The sequence below is a fragment of the Rattus rattus genome, chromosome X, assembly GCF_011064425.1.
Source record: "Rattus rattus isolate New Zealand chromosome X, Rrattus_CSIRO_v1, whole genome shotgun sequence".
NCBI lineage: Eukaryota > Metazoa > Chordata > Mammalia > Rodentia > Muridae > Rattus > Rattus rattus.
This window is the reverse complement of record NC_046172.1, coordinates 14884731-14901799: the sequence shown is the minus strand read 5'-3', so window position 1 is coordinate 14901799 and position 17069 is coordinate 14884731. Positions and strand designations below refer to the sequence as shown.

General features: G+C 39.6%; 1 protein-coding gene across 1 annotated transcript in view; it reads right to left on the bottom strand.

The window, feature by feature from the left end:
• Window positions 1–17069, bottom strand: part of Clcn5 (chloride voltage-gated channel 5) — a 151876-nt gene that overhangs the window by 49100 nt on the left and 85707 nt on the right. Inside the window, 1 exon segment of the mRNA XM_032889868.1 lies at window positions 5086–5232. Coding sequence (XP_032745759.1) covers window positions 5086–5232 — 147 coding nt within the window.

The window sequence follows — 17069 nt, the reverse complement described above, 5'->3', positions numbered from 1 at the left end:
ATCTCAGAAGACAAGTTCCGTTCTGTAGTTCAGTAGCCTTGTTAGACTGCCCAATGCTAACAACCTCTTATGTGGATGAGCACTGCATATATACTGATGGGTGGAAGACTGAATGGACGAACGAATGAACGAATGAACGAACAAACGAATGAATGAACGAACGAACTGCTGGCCTTGCCCAGGCAAGTGAGAACAGACAAGAACAGCTCCAAATGTTTTCCTGTAACTCAACTCTTTTTCCACTTCCTTTGCCCTGAGTGTTTTGTTTTTGTTTTGTTTTCCGAATTCATAAACTATCTTGGATGTGTTTAGCTTTACTATGCATAGCTGATTCATTCATTCTTCATAAATCAAGTCCTACACAGCCATCTGGAAAACAAGAACCATTTTTACTAATTTTTAAGTTCTGTGCAACTTACTTTCCATGTCCAGTAGAAAAGATGGCATTTTCTGCATAATTTCACTACCATGTTTCAATGACTTTCTGGCCTTTTCATCTATTAGTGGTTTCTTTACTAGGAAATCCTATGTGAAGACATCAAAGAAGGAAAAATCACTTGGAAAGCAAAGCATCACTACAGAACATATGGTAAGTGGACTAACTTTTGCATGTGTCTCATGAAAGGAAGCCTCTTAGTGAGAGATCTGCATGAACTGCGGGCAGTAAGGCTGCTAAGAGTCCACTGCAGAGTGATGGAGGACGACTTATTTAAAAACATTGCACGGTCATAGGCAACGTCAAAACTCAGAGTTGGCTTCTAGTCCATGCCACTGCCATAACGAGCAGTGATTTACCCTGGTTATGTACTGCCAGCAGAACGGACACATGAAAGGACTTGGAGTGAATGCCAGAAGCAACTGTTTTTACTAGTCTCATAGGTGATATTTGGTTTGGCCAGAGGGCATATACTGAGGTCTCAGTTTAGCAACTAAAACCAGTTACTGCTATAACTAGCTGAGTGCTGGGATTACAGTTATATGTAATACTCCTATGCCCATTTGACTTAGTAAGTGTAATTCCATGGCTGACCTTGAACTCTTGATCTTCCTGCCTTATAGCCTCCAGAGTAAATGTACTACAGGTGTACATTATTACTATAAAAAGTAAAAAGGGAGACTTTGGCATGTAACCTGGTGGTAACATGCTTGTTCATCATATATGAGAGCCTAGTACTCAGTACTAGACAAAGTATCATTCTCAACTTACCATCTATTATTTGGTTTATTTCCACCCACCCCAGCGCCTGCCATAATGGGTAATTAACTATATAATAGGTATTCTACAGGATTTCCACATCCACACACTCTTATTGCTATAGACTCCATTAGTGAAATGAGGATTGAAAATATATTCAAAATGTCAGGTGCCTTGGCACATGTCTCAGCTGCACAGTGAGCCTGAGACCAGCCTTGACTATATAAGACTTTTTTTTGAGACAGAGTTCCTCTGTGTAACCCTGGCTGTCCTGAAACTCACTCAGTAGACAAGGCTGTCCTTGAACTCAAAAAGCTGCCAATCTGCCTCTTGAGAGCAGGATTAAAGGTGTGCACCTCCATGCCTCTCCAACTGTATGAGACTCTTCCTCAACCAAATAAAGCAAAACTATACATCTTTAAAAAAAACTCTACTTGTGTTTGGGGAGATGGCTCAGTGATTAAGATATTTATTCTTCCAGAAAGACCCAGGTTTGATTCCTAGCGCACACGAGGAGGCTCATAGCCGTATATTATTACTCCAGCTCCAGAGGATCTAACACCCTCTTCTGATCTCCCTGTCCTCCCTCTCTTGGCTAGCTGTCTTATATAAGGATAGTGCTACCCACAGTGGCTAGGCTCTCTCACGTCAATAGTTAAGAGAATTCCTCACGGCTATGATTACCGGCCATCTGACTGGGCAATTCTCCATCTGAGGTTCTCTCTTCCCAGGTGGCTCTAGAGTATGTTAAGTTGACAATAAAAGCTAACCAGCACAACAGTCGAGCCTGTGCCTTAAGTATTTTGGCTCACCTCAGTCTTCTTAGCCCTTGGTACAGTTTGCCTGTTGACACCTCTACAAAAGTATGCTCTCTGTTCGTAATCTTCTTCTTCCTACCAAATAGTTCTCCACGGCCCTGCTGTTGTGTAGCAGTTTCCTCCCAGACCAAACCCTTCAGTTTTGGAGGGAATCTTGTTAAGACACAGGATATTTATGAGAAGGTGAAACAACAAGATATTCTAAGACAGCAGTTTTCAACCATCCTAATGTTGCAAACCTATAAGACAGTTCTTCATGGTGTGGTGGTACTCACCCCAACCCTAAAATTATTTTCTTTCTACTTTGTAAGTGTAACGTTGCTACTGCTATGAATCATAATATAAATATCTGATATGCCGGATGGCTGATACCCTGGTGAGAGGGTAGTTTCATACCCAAAGGGGTCGTGACCCACAGGTTGAGAACTACCATCGTAAAGGAAGGAAAAACACTCCATCCTGCAAGGAAGTTCCTTGAGCTCAACTCATGAGCTTCAAGGATGCCCCCCAAACGAACTAGAAAATCTAGGTCTCTCCCTTCCCAAGCACATGTAAAGTACAAGGACTCCAGAGACGCTTTCACATAAGCTGATCTGCCTCGAAGACCAGACTAGCCAAGCTGCCTCGTCAGAAGCAGCACTGGAAAAGGCAGAGACCAACCAGGTCACTTGGAAGAGGCAAAGTCCAGTCAAGCCACCTAGAAGAGGCGGAAAGCGGCGGTTAAGCATCCTTGAAGAGGTAGAGACTAGCCAAGCTGCCCGAAAGTTCAGACCAACAGAGTTACCCCAAAAGTCCACTCCCAATCTGTTGAGCTGCCTACCACAAGTTGTGCAGGAGCTCCAGCTTTTATGAGTCACGACCCATGCTGGGGTGGGCTTTACTGACACAGTTGTCACTGAGTCATTTTTACTCCTGTAAGTAACCCCTCACCTATAGTCCTATAAGCCAGTAAAACTCATCAGTTCACCAAGTTAGACTCAAATATACTTTTCTGTAAAATCTGATTCTTTTCACAGACACAAGCATGAAATAATTTTTCTTGTAAGCATAAATTATAATAGATTATAGCATAAATGGTTATCATATAATAATAACGATACACACAGAGTTTCTTTTAAAATAGGACCTCATTATGTTGTCATGATTAGTTAGCATCAAACTCCTAGGCCCTGGTCCTTCTAAGTGCAACAAGAAACACAAGTGTCACTAAAAAAGATTTTTTAAAGTTCTTGCAGCTTTAAAAAAAAGAAGTTGGGGTTGGGGATTTAGCTCAGTGGTAGAGCGCTTGCCTAGCAAGCGCAAGGCCCTGGGTTCGGTCCCCAGTTCCGAAAAAAAGAAAAAAGAAAAAAAAAAAGAAGTTGAGGTGGGCATGATGGCCCACATCTATAGCCCCATAGGACTCCAGATAATAAAAGTACAAAGATCACTAATTCAAGGTCATTTTTATCTGCATCATAAATTTAAGGCCGATCTTCAAAATAAAATGTTTGAAAAGAAAAACCAGCTGGGCACAGTGCATAGCTATTGTAAAGATGAAAATTATGATAAATAAAGATGAAAGATGATAATGTAGTAGAAGAAATTAATAGTCATATATCCATGTTATAAAAATGCTCTCATATGCTTAAAAGATACACATATACACAGTGGTGCTTTGAATGAGAATAGCCCCCATAGACTCAGGTTTTTAAATGCTTGGTCCCCAATTTGTGAAACTCATTGGGAAGGATTCAGAGGTTATATGACCTTGTCTGGGGAGGTGTGTCACAGGAGATAGGCTTCTTCAAGATCTCAACAATACTATCAATTCATTGTCTGTCTCTCTCTGTGTGTCTCTGTCTGTCTGTGTCTCTGTCTGTCTGTCTGTCTCTCCCCAGCGATGAGAGCTCTCAGCTGTTGCTACCACCATGCCTTTGTTCCACCATCATGGACTCTACCTTTCAGAAACTGTAAGCCAACTAAACATGTTCTTATAAATTTCACTGATTATAGTGTTTTGTCATGGCTATGGATAAGTAACTAACACACACGAACCCAGACACACACACTCATCCTATGGTTGTTCACTGTAGCATTGTGTATAACAACAAAAGTTGTGAGTAACTACAAGGTGTAGTTACGTGAAAAACAGCACAGTCAAACCATGGCACTATATACAGCTATAGAAATGACAATGTAAGTAGGCAAGCAAATACCACTGAAACGTACCTAACTTTGCTGATAATTTCCTGTTAATGAAAAAGTAAAATTATAAAAAGTAGATATTTATAAAAATGTAAGATTTGAGCACCTACTTCACCAAGGAGGATCTATAATGCTGGCCAAGAAGCATATGATATGCTATTTAACATCATTGGCCAATAAGAAAAATGAAATCATGAGATAATGATCCACACTTTTTAGGAAAATGAAAATAAACATTACTGATAATAACAAGAGCTGCCACAGATGTAGAACATGCAGATCGCTCATATAGAGCTAGTTAAGACACAAAATTTCATAAGCACTTTGAACAATATTTTGACATTTTCTTTGAACGTCAAACACATTTACATTGTGACTCAGGGCTTCCACTCCTGGGTATGCACGGAGCAAGAATATGATAAACCTTCAAGGCACTGAGCTGAGTAAAAGAATTTAGTCTTAAAAAGAGGACACAAGCCAGAGAGCTAGGAAGATGATACTGTGGGCAATGGAATTTTATCCATAGAACCTATATAATGTAAGAAAGGAACTGACTCCTTAAGTTATCCTCCAGGTACACACCATGGCCCATGTGTGCCCCGCCTTCCCTACACATCTCCACACAAAGTAAAATAATACAGATTTCATTAATATGATCTCCGTAAAGGGAAAAGAAACTACTATGGCAGGGAAAAGACCAGCGGTACCAAGGACCAGGAATGACAGAGGTCTAAGAGCAAAGGAATAGCAAGAAAGAATTTTTCTATGGGTCAAGACAATTCTATATCCTGTTGGTGGTGTTGGATACAAGAATGTATTAAAAGTTGCAAGGCTGTGTGCCTACTGTATACAAATTAAAAATAGCTTTAGAAGTAGCAATAGAGGTACCTTCTATTTCCCGATCTAAAGGTGGCACATCATCTCTCATAGAGAAGTCCATAGCAGTCCCTGGGATGTCCATCAAGTCTTCATCACTGGAGCTGCTCTGGAAGCTACTAAAACTCCCCTGATGAAAGCCTCTGTTATCCATGGCTCCTGTGTAGAAAGAAAAGTATGGCCTTATAACAATGAACAATTAGCCCCTGCCCAGTGCACTTCTTCAATGTGGTAAACACACATAATTGCATGGTAAAATCGCCAGCTTCAGGGCTTGTTTCGCCTGCAAAGCTTGTTATTTCTCAAGGTGCTCACACCATGCAGAAAATTACTACTGTGTATCTTCTTAGCAGCAGAGAGGGACACACAATACAGGGAAATGCATACAATGTACAACAATGAGGTCTGGACAGATGGCTCAGTGGTTAAGGACATTCGTGCTTTGCAGAGGATAGCTTTTCTGCACTCCCATGGTAGTGCACAGCCATTGTAGTTTTAATTCCGGGAAGCCAATGCCTTCTCCTCACCTGTGCATTGCTGTGATACATGTACATGCATGCAAACAAAACAGGCATACAGATAAAGAAAATGTAAAAACAGAAAGTTAAAATGAAACAAATATATAGTATAGCTACAACTAAGGGTAATGGCTTAAATCATGATGTTTTTTCCCTCTTATAACCGTCACATTCCCTGTCATCACATCATTAACCATTGTTAATCTTGGGTGTCAACTCGACTGGATCTGGAATCAACTTAAAGGCAAGCCTCTGGGCATTTCTGCGAGGGATTTTCTTGATGAGATGATTTGCAGTGGGAAGACCCACCTTAAAAGTAGGTGGCACCCTCTGGTAGCAGCCCACATAAGGACAAGGAAGAAGGAAACTTGAAGTTTGCCTTTTCCCATTCACTGTTGCAGACAAGTTCATCTATTCTGGTGCTGCAACTACTACATTCCTTCGAGAACACTGGAATCAGCTTCTTAGAGATCCAACACAGGCTGAAGACCAGTAGCTTTCCCAGAATTCTCCGGGCCTTCAATGCCAGACTGGGATGGCTAAGACATCCAGCTTAGGCGTCTCAGACTGTCAGATGTGAGACAGCCATTATTAGACTATTCAGACTTTATCCTGTAAGCCAATCTAATAAATCCCAGTTATATACAAATATTCATTCAGTTGGTTCTGTTCCTCAAGAACACAGCCACCTTTCTGGAAATGCTGAGTTGAACCTTTGACTCCATTAATATTGGGGGGTAGTTGGGGGGTAATATTAAAGATCAAATGCAGGACCTTACACATGTTATGACTAAGTGGACAACACCTAGCTATGGGTTTTCTCTGATACCTGTGTGTTTTCTACATTTGCTCGAAATTTGACTTTAGTAGATTTCTTCAAACAAATATTTCTTTATTAATTACCAATTCTCTCACATTTCTGTAATTTTCCAATAACCTTTGGAGGGTTTCAAACTTAGGAAAAAATAACCCAAATGAAATGGTTCATCTCAATATTTGGGAGGACGGGGAAGCAGGACTGCTATGATTTCCAGGCTGGTCTGTGGAAAAGAAACCGACAAACATCCTGAAGAGTGCCAGAAGGTAGCATATGCGATGGCTTCTTCGGATACTTCCTTGGCCTTTCCCTGAGGTTCATGAATTTGACAGTTATGAAGATTATGTCACAACTGGTCTGTAGGCAATCTCCTATGTAAGCTCTTAGGGCAAACTTACTAGAAAGCCAAAGATAAGCTTGAACTCCTGATCTTCCTGCCTCTGTTTAGTAAGTGTTACAACAACAGAATGTCAGTTTGTAAGAGTTATTATTTTCTGATGTGATATATTGGTACTAATAAACTCTTTCTTACAAAATATTTAATTTAATCATTATGTATTTGCATAGAAGTAGAATACTCTTCTGACCAGCGTGTCCTTATCAATTGCTGTCATTTTCGTGCTCAAATTGCTCAAAATTTGTTCAGTATAAACTTCTTCGTGCTGGCTCTACCTTGCTCTCCTTCAAATCCATATCCTCCCTTTTCCTTAACTATTGTTGCATGCATATGTGTGCAGTCTTCTACAGCCCAGGTCACACCCCTTCTCACATCACTTGGGCTTGATTCCATAGCCCTAGGCCACCTACATACATAGGTTTCCTCTAGAAACAACGAACTTTCAAAACAGAAAATAAGTGACCCCTGTACTTTAAACTAGACCTCAGTTTCTGTCTGACCGAGATAAAAAAAGTCCCAGCCTGAATTTCATTGACCATAGTTATTCTTTAAGGAAACCTACTGCACACGGACTGTTTCTTATACCAAAATCTTACATGTGAAATGCTTCAAAATCTGAAATATTTTGAGTTCCAACAAAATACCAGAGATGGAAATCCCACATCTGGTCTCCTCTGATAAGTTGCAGTCAATCTGATGAGTACTAAAATATTGTATAAAATGATCTCCGAACTATGTAAAAGCTGTATATAAAATGAAAATTAGTGTCACATTTAGACTTGAGTCATAGCTCAGAGATAACTTACTACATAAACCAATATTTCAAAAATCTGAAATTTCTGGTCCCATGCATTTCTGGTTTTGTGTTGTTTTTGAATAAAGTTCTCACTATGTAGCCCACTCTGGCCTTGAGTCTGTAATTATCCTTCCTCTGTCTCACAAGTAGTGAATATAGGCGTGTACCACCATGCTCTATCACTCTGGAGAATTTTGATAGGATATTATAGACTACCAAATCTTTATCTAAAGACCTGATCCACCTCTTCCTCAAGCCCATTCCTAAGTTCGTGAGAATTTCACACGACTCTCTCCTGCCACTTCAAACTCAACAAAACTGAAAAAATAAAAAACAGAACAGTAGCAAAAATATTAAATTATTACGCAAATCATAAAATCCAAAGAAGTCACGATTCTTGCCCTTCACCCACACAGACACCAATGTTCCTTTGAAATGGAAGTGTTATCAATATTCATAATTAATGGCTATCTGATTCTAGGACTTGATATTTTCAATGAACCTAAAAAAAAAAAAAAACCCTCAATTTCAATTAGTAGGGTTTTCTAGGTTTCTAAAACTCCCAACTGGAAACAAATTCTGTTTTAGTTAATGATAAAAAGTGGACTAACAAAGTAGTATAACTCAATTTCTCTCACAATTTAAATTTATTAAATGAAACCAGGCATGGTAGTGCAAGTCATTAATTCCACCACTTAGGAACAGGCAGAAGGTTGTAGAAAACAAAACCAGTATGAGATACATGAAACTCAGTCTCAAACAATGAAGAAAAAAGAAAGAAGGAAGGAAGGGAAGGGAGGAGGGAGGGAGGAGGGAGGGAGGGAGGGGAAAGAGGAGAGAGAGAGAGAGAGAGAGAGAGAGAGAGGAGAGAAGGAAAGGGGGGTATTAAATTGCCTGGGAGACAAATACGGTGGATACCTTTGAACAAAAGCCAAAGAATGTGGAACGTGACAGAATCCTTTCCTTGCATGTTTCCCTGTGGTTATGTTTCATTCAGAACGTGATTTAAAGTACCCAGTTCCAGCCACTCTATTAACCACATAAATCGTGGAAAGAAAGTATGGGTAGTCCAGAAATAATTTATGTTTGGCTTTGGAATGCACCTGCACTCAGAGTCTCAAATGTGTGTTCCTACTGTGCTGGGAATTTGTTAGAACAAAATAACACAGAAGACCCAATAAAGGAATAGCTGGTTCCCCCCACAGGAACCTTACAGATTCTTTCCTGTACCGAACGCACTGATGTGGAACAATGCAGCTAAAGTGAGCTACCTAGGAGTAAACTGTTCCTGAGGCGGCCATTTGTTTGCATGTTTAGATTATGAAGTGTTTCCTTCATCAATGCACAGAAGGACAGGGCCACTGAAAGCAGCAGCCCTCAGCTAAACAGACGAGCGAGGAGTTCAACACAGGCAATAAATACCATCAGGAAAGGTCAACGTGGTATTTGCCTGTGGCGGATTCATTTTGATATAGCATTTACAGTTACGTGGCAGATATAAAGATGTTCAAAAGAAAAAATCAAGCATTGGAATGAATAAACAAAATTCTTTAAAGCTGACATTTGAGTTGGATCAGGTGGTTCAAGCCTATAATCCTAGTTATAAAGAAAACAGTAGGTTTGCAAAGGCAAAGCCTGTATGGACAACAGAGGAAATTCAAGGCCACACTGGAAAACTGAGTGAGGGGTGTCTCAGAAGAAAATGTGTTAGAAGGCAGAAGAATATATCTCATTGGTACAGTACTTGCATATCATGAGTGAGGTTCTAGGTTCAAGCTCCAGAACCATTAAATAAACAAACAAACAAATAAAAGTTTTTGCTTGTCTTTTAACATATTTTAATTAAAATACAATTAACTCCCTATTTTCTTTCCATCTTCCAACCCCTCCCATACCCCCTCACTCTCTCTCAAACTGATTTCTTTTTATTATTATTATAACATATATAGAGAAAAATGTACAGATATGTAGATAAAACCTACTGAGTCTGTTGTTTTCTAATACAAAGTGGTCAACCTTATACACAAACAGTAAGTAATATTTTTAAAGTTGACAGTTGAACTCATGTGTAGTAGAACTTCAAGCCAAGGATTATCGTAACATATATACATAGATGTACAAATATAGAAATATAAACCACCGAGTCTGTTGGTTATCCAATACAAAGTGGTCAACCCTACACACAATCAATCAATAATATTTTAAAGTTGATATTTGGACTCATATGTAGTAGAACTCCAAGCCATAATACCTTGTGACTTAATTATGATGTTTCAGTCCACTAAAGGTACATCTGAACTAAATCAAACCTACAAATGGCTAAAAGTCAGAAGTCAGCCAGAATTTGGGGCATCCCAGGAATAGCCTAAGTGGGGAACTGATTTCGTCATTCTCCCACCTAATACTGTGGTTGTGGGTAGAACTTGTTAAGCTATAGAAGGCTAAGGAGAGGTAAAGTGTGGAGAGTGCTATATGGTTGCTAACTGTTGTAGCAGAACCGACATATGCCCACTATTGCTCCTACAAACAGGCCATATCAGGCTGGCTCTCTGTACTTCTGAGTGCCGTATCTGCCAATTCAACCAACTACAGAACAAAAATATTTTTAAATCAGTTCTATAGTGATGAAATGACAGGCTTTTACTTCTTGTTATTACCTAAATTTAGTATGATTTCATAGCACTTGCATTTTACTAATAATTTACAAATTTCTAGAGAAAATTATAATTTCACTAAATTTACAAATAATGTAGAGAAGACTGAAAGTACATTAAGAAAGATGTAAATATGTCGTATCTAAGTACCATATGCCATTTCATATAAAGAATCCTGGCAGGAGTTCTGAAACCAGTTCTCCATAGATATGGAAGAAATGACTGTCCTTTATGCCTCTGTGTCTTTACAAAAGCCAGCTGTGTTATGTGGAATCCTGTCTAGCCCCATCCCCATTTCTTTTCAGTCTGGTGGGGCTATCGAATCCATCTCTTGAATCCATCTAAGAGCAGCTCCAACAGGCTTCTCCTTCAATGCTCCCTTTGTTCAGACTCCCATATTGACTGCAAGTCTTCTTTCACTTTAGTCCGTGTCTCCATTTATGTTGTTCTAGCAATTTCATGTTGTCTCGGAATAGGTGTTCAATAAATGTTTACTGCAGCTGAGGAGGGAGGGTTAACAGCTCATCGGCACATGAATATGGCTGACACTTAACAAATCTTGCACTAACAGGGAAGGGAACTGGGGATACGAAAGGAGTTTATGACTCTGTCAGTAACTGTCAAGGAATTTATGATGTAGGGGGGGAAAGCCTTAAATGACACACCGGCTGTGCTGGACTGCTGGACTAAGAGTACAGTTGGCATGTGGAGAATGGAGGGAAGGTAAGAAGCTAAAGGCTTCATGGAGGAGAGAGGTTATTTCACAGAAATAAAGTGAGGCAAGTCTTGGAGATACATGTCAGCCTAGCATTTACTCTTAACTAGAATACAGGTAAGCTATCTGTGAGAAACTGGAGGACTTGGGTGGCCACATAGAGGCACTATGGTTTCCACCAAGAAAAATGATAATAATATTATTTTAGGCACCAAACGTGGAAGCTGTATGATACAAAAGAGAGAGGTGGAACCAGCCAGGAAAACCCTTTACTACTTCTAGTTTCAATGCTGGTGACTTAGTTCGAAGAGAAAGGCAGCTTTTGTCTCTTAATTCAATCAGACTCTGTCTTTTGTTTGGAGAATTGAAAACATTGATGGTAAAATTTAATATTGAATTTATGTATTTTTGGAATATGTATATACATATGCATATATGTATGTAAAATAATTAATGAAGAGAGAACATGAATTTGACAAAAGAATAAAGGGGATATATGAGAGGATTTGGAGTGAGGAAAGGGAAGGGGGAAATAGTTATAATTAAAGCATATTAAAACCATAAAAAATTAAGTAATTAATTTTTTAAAAGGAGGAAGAGAGAAAAGGGAAGAACTACACCTTCCCAGAATTTGAACTGGACCAAAACAAGAGCCAGCTGGTGGGTGTGGATAGGGTGGTGTTAGTTTGTGGTATGACTTTCTGCCATCCTGGTTGAACTGTTGGTTCAAATAAGTTAATATTCTCATAACAACTAACTTATTTTATATATATATGTGTGTGTGTGTGTGTGTGTGTGTGTGTGTGTGAGCCAACAGCACACACACACAATCCCTTAAATAAAAATACTGAGTGCACTGTGTATTTCAGGACTAACATGCAAAGAGAAGCAACGGACTTACCAGTTCTCATTTTTTGTTCCAGTAAAATAATTATTGGCCTGTGAATGACATTCTGAGTAACTACAGGTGCTTGATATTTCAAATATGGAAAACAGAGACTGTGAGTAGAGAAAGTGGGGTGTGATGGTTTAAACTAGAAAGGCCCCTAGAATCCTGTATTTTGTTGTCTGGTCCCCAGGTGGTGGGACTGTTTGTGAAGGATTAAGAGGTCTGGCCTTGTTGGAGCAGGTTTGTCACTAAGGGCTGGCTTTAGCGGTTCAAAAGCCCACACTGCTGACAGTTCTCTCTGCCTTTCTCTATGCCTCTTGCTTGCTTTAAGAATCTGTACTCTCAGCCACTGCTCCAGCATCACGCCTGCCCACCCGCTGCCGTGTTCCCTACCATAATGGTCATAAACCCAGCCTCTGAAATCGGGAGCCCCATCAAACTCTTTCTTCCATAAGTGGTCTTGGCCATGGTGTCTCTTCAAGTATGACACAGGCAAACAGGTATTGCATACATTACATTGATTTGAAATAATGCAATTACTTAAAATGAAATCTGAAAATAGCCCTAACTGTAATAGGAAAAGTAATCGCAGCACAGACAAAAAAACTATCTGCTATCTGCCCACTCTATTCAAAGCCAGAGATGAGAAAGAACAGGCCCGGTGGGGGGAAGGCAGGGCGGGGGGGGGGCAAATATCCTCCAAACTCCAATATCTTTCTAGAACAGGTTTCCATAAAACCTCTGTTCTTCAGTGCCTGTCACAAACAGAAGGCTCAAAAACCCTCCAGCTTATACTCCGATTTCTTATATTGGGAAACAGAAATGAGCTGTGATATCTGATATTAATCTCTGAGATGCCATGTAAGATGCTTATTTCAGATGCTTAAACTCCCCAGGCGAAAATCACTGTGCCGCTCCTCACTGTGTCGTCTTTATTGGAGGCTTGTCCTCTACCAAGGCTTTATTTATATGGATTAGGTATCTATAGGTAATTCTGGTACTTAGAGCAAGAACTGAGAAAAGTTTAAACATACCTTTATTCAGTTATTTAAATCATAAAAAGCTGGGTGTGATGGTTCACAGCTCTTATCCCAGTAGTCAGAAACCTGAGGCAAGAGGATTGCTATAATTCTGAGGCCACCCTGAGCTACACAGTGAGTTACAGACCAGATTTGGAGACCCTGCCTCAATAAACAAATAAATGAAAATTAAGTAAATAAGATACATTCATACTCAACCCAATACCTTACCATGTTTTGTAAAATATGCATTTTCCCAAACATAAATTAACCTCTAGAATATACCAGTGTATGTCTGAGTTAAAGGGACAAGTAATGTCTAAACACTAACATGAAAATACTTTTAACTTTGTAGGTTTCCCCCAAAGATCTCAGGAACCCACATACTGCACTGTAAAAATCTATTGACATAGAGAAAGAGCTAAGCTGGGAAAAGCCATACTTGGACAAGAATTGATAAAAAGGAGAAAGAAGTTGCATCAGCCAGAGGCCATTGTGAAATGAAGCAAATACTGACAACCTGGGTCTATATCATTTGGATCATTCCCAACAGATAAATAAGCAAGAGATAATTTACTTAAAATGGCTTTAACATTATGCTCCCTTCTCTTAGAAGATAGCTTTTCTTTAGTTTTAGTTTTATCTCCAAGTAGTTCAGATAAAGCAACCAATGTTCGGTCATACAGACATTCAAAGGTGTGACAGATGACCTGAGGGTCACGTGTCTATACCACCAGAACTGAGGCTAAGTAAGGTGGGAGGGTACTGGGTTGGAGGCAAGTGTGGTGTGATCCAATCTCAAAAAGCAAAAATAAAGTAAATGTGGCAATGAGGCATCTAGAAGGCCAAGAACAAGGGCCTGACAAAGATGATGCTACATTTTTAAGTGCTTTTCACTTTGACATCTCTATATAAAATTCCTAAATGCATTTTACAAACTGCATATCAAATCTTGTTGAAAGACTTGGCTGCCCTATCTAACAGGGATTTAGTTCAGGAATGCAAGACTGGATTCCCAGTAAAGAATGCCTACACAGTTATCTGGCGGACACAGTGTGGGAAGCTGAAGGTTTACTCCTGCAGCTGTGCCTTCTCTGACAGGATGGAATGATGATATTGTAAGGCAGAATAAAGTCTTACAAAGAAGAATGCCAACATGTCAACAAGAGTTCTTAAAGAGATAAAAAGGTCAAATTCATTTGGGTGTGGTAGAATATGTCTATAATCCCAGTTCTTGGGAGTCTGGGTCCTAAGGATTCCACCAAGTTTGGGACAAGTTTGGACGATACAGCAAGACCCAGTTTCAAAAAGGGAAAGTGAAACAGAACCTCAAGCAGATGTCAAGAATAGATTTTTAATTTACTTTCATCCCAGGCTAAAATTTTGAAAATAGTTCATGTAGAGGGTTTCCCATTTAATACAGGATGGCAAGCCTGTAATTAGATGCCTGTAGTCCTAGCACTTTAGGAAAGTAAGGTAGAAGGGTCAGGAGTTTATCCTCAGGTACAAGAGTTCCTGTCTTTCTCAGTTATGCATCAGCACAGGATTAATCTCTTTAATATACAAAGAACTCCAAGACCTAATCATCAAGAAAACAAACAAAAGAAAACTGGGCCATGGATCTATGCAAATAATTCTTAAAGTAAGAAATGCAGGTGGTAAATCAAGTTTTTTAAATATTCATCATTAGCCATAATGGAAATGCACATGAAAATTTCTTTGAGGTTGAATCTCATATCCAGTCAGAATGGCTATTATAAAGAAATCAAATAACGAAAACTTCTGGAGAGGATATGGAAAAATATGAAGCCTGATTTACTGAGAAGAGGGCAAATTATTGCAGCCATTGTAGAAATCAGTAAAGAAGTTCTCCAAAGAGCTAAAAACCAATCTATAAAATGAGGCAGCTATGTCCTCCTTAACATATACCCAAAGATTCTATCACCTCCCAAAGAGATACCTCAAGAGGGTCCAATAGCTAATAAAAACCTACTAGTCGGAAAGTCATCTAAAAACTATAAGGGGTGACAGCCATTACACATGGCTGAATAATGCTATCTCTAATAGCCATGAGATAGTAACAACAACAACAACAACTTCTAATCCAGGGTATGGAGTATCTCCCCATTAGCTGTTAGTCAAGGAGATGACAGAGGCTCCCAACACAGTACATGTTATTACCATACCTTTTGGTTGCCCATCAGAACTAGTTGCTAAGATTCATTGCTGAAGACACAATAGACCTTGTTTATAATACAGAGAAATCAAATTGTAACTGTGTTGGGAGTTTCCTCTATGCTGGCCAGCTCACATCATTCCAGACGCTTCAATGCAAACTGATGAGGAGAAAGACATAAATGGTCTTACCAGATGAGGACCCTAGGAGCTACAATACCAACCTACCAGGCAAAACGTGTAAAGCTGTGCAATAGAAGAATAACTGTTCGGGGCAACCAAGCATTCTCTGCTTGGTTCTCAACCTGTTCTCCCAAAGGGAATTCATGCCTGGTTAAAAATACAGTTAATCACCCCTGGCTGAGGAGGTTTTATACCCTATGGGGGAAATTATTACTACTGCTTAGCTAAATGAACATCTCGCCGAGCTGCTTTCTAAATACCCATACATCCACAAACAAGTGCTACTCTCAGTCCTAATCAGAGGAACTTTCTCTTCCCAACAAATGGTAATGAATACTGGGATGCAAGACTGTCCAAGGTGCATGACAATAAGGTATAGATGAGGTTTTTTCCCCAAAAGGACATTAATACCAACCCCTCCAAGACTCGAGGAACAAAGTAAAGGATGGAGCAGAAAGAATGTTATCTTCCTCTTCTTCTGCACATCACACAGTCAGTGCATTAAAAAGTCTAACTGGAGCAAGAAGAAAAGCATCTAGCTTGTGTTATTTTAGTTATACTATAATTTTGCTTTGTTTGAGATAGGGTCTTGCTATGTAGTCTAGACAGACCCAGAACTCAATACGTATATCAGGCTGGCCTGGAACTCATGGTCCTCCTGCTTCAGCCTCCTAAGTAGCTAGTGTTACAAGTGTGCACCATTCTGACTGGCAGAAGGGTAAATGGAAATTCAAGGCCAGTCGTGGCTTCAGAGTGAGTTCTGGTGCAGCAGGCTGCAGAGGAGATCATGTCTTTAAAGTCAAGCATTTTACATACAACAAATTCTAAAAGAACATGGAATATCATATTTATCCCAGACATGAAAAGCATATAACTCACACATATCCCCTGCCTTGGATTGAAATTTTCAATTAATATCATTGTCTCTGGAAGCAGTGCTGTTCATCCAAACAGAGTAATTCTGTTCGAACTTTCTTTTTTTTTAAGTCAAATGCTGAAATTAGCTTAGTGGGCTTCCGCAAGGCTTTTTCATAACCGTTCATTTTAGGTAAGCTCCCCACTACTTCTTCACCTCCTTCCCCTCTTCCATCCCCATTTAATCCTTTTATCTCAACATAGTCATCTTCTGTCATTTCACATGTATTCTACTGTTTTCCAAGCAATTTTTAATTGAGCTGTAAGATAGTAAGCTTCCAGACAGGGTTTATAACCCATTCTTTGGGTTAGTTCTCTACCCTCACCCTCCACCATCCCCAATATTCATTCCTTTCTGCCTACTTAAGCCTTTGCACCCTGAGTATCCCATGTCCCTGTTTTTATTTTACCTATAATCTACCATCCTCCCTCCCTTATCATGCTCTAGCCTCTAAAAGGCCCCCTTTAAACTTCTTGGCTTCTGCTTGGTTTTTAAGTTAAACATGCAAAAGAGTTAAAGCTAGATCTATATTGAGAGTAAACATACAACATTTGTCTTTCTGAGCCAGAGTTACCTCACTCAGTCTAATCTTTTCCAGTTCTATTCATTTACCTTCCAATCTCATGATCTCATTTTTTCTCAGCATACTCCATTGTGCATATGTAGCGCATTTTTCTTATCTCCTCATCTGTTAATGAAATATCTAGGTTGGTTCCATTCCCTAGCTATTGTGAATAGAGCTGCAATGAATGTACTAAATGACTAAATGGTCAAGCAAGTTTCCACAGGAGGAAAGAAATGAACAGGCCTAACTGCCTGTGACACCAGAACAATGGTCACAATGGTACACTAACCTTAAGAGTGTAGCAACAGCTTACATGTGTTTGTGGTAACCAGCAGCTGTCTACTTTGACGTA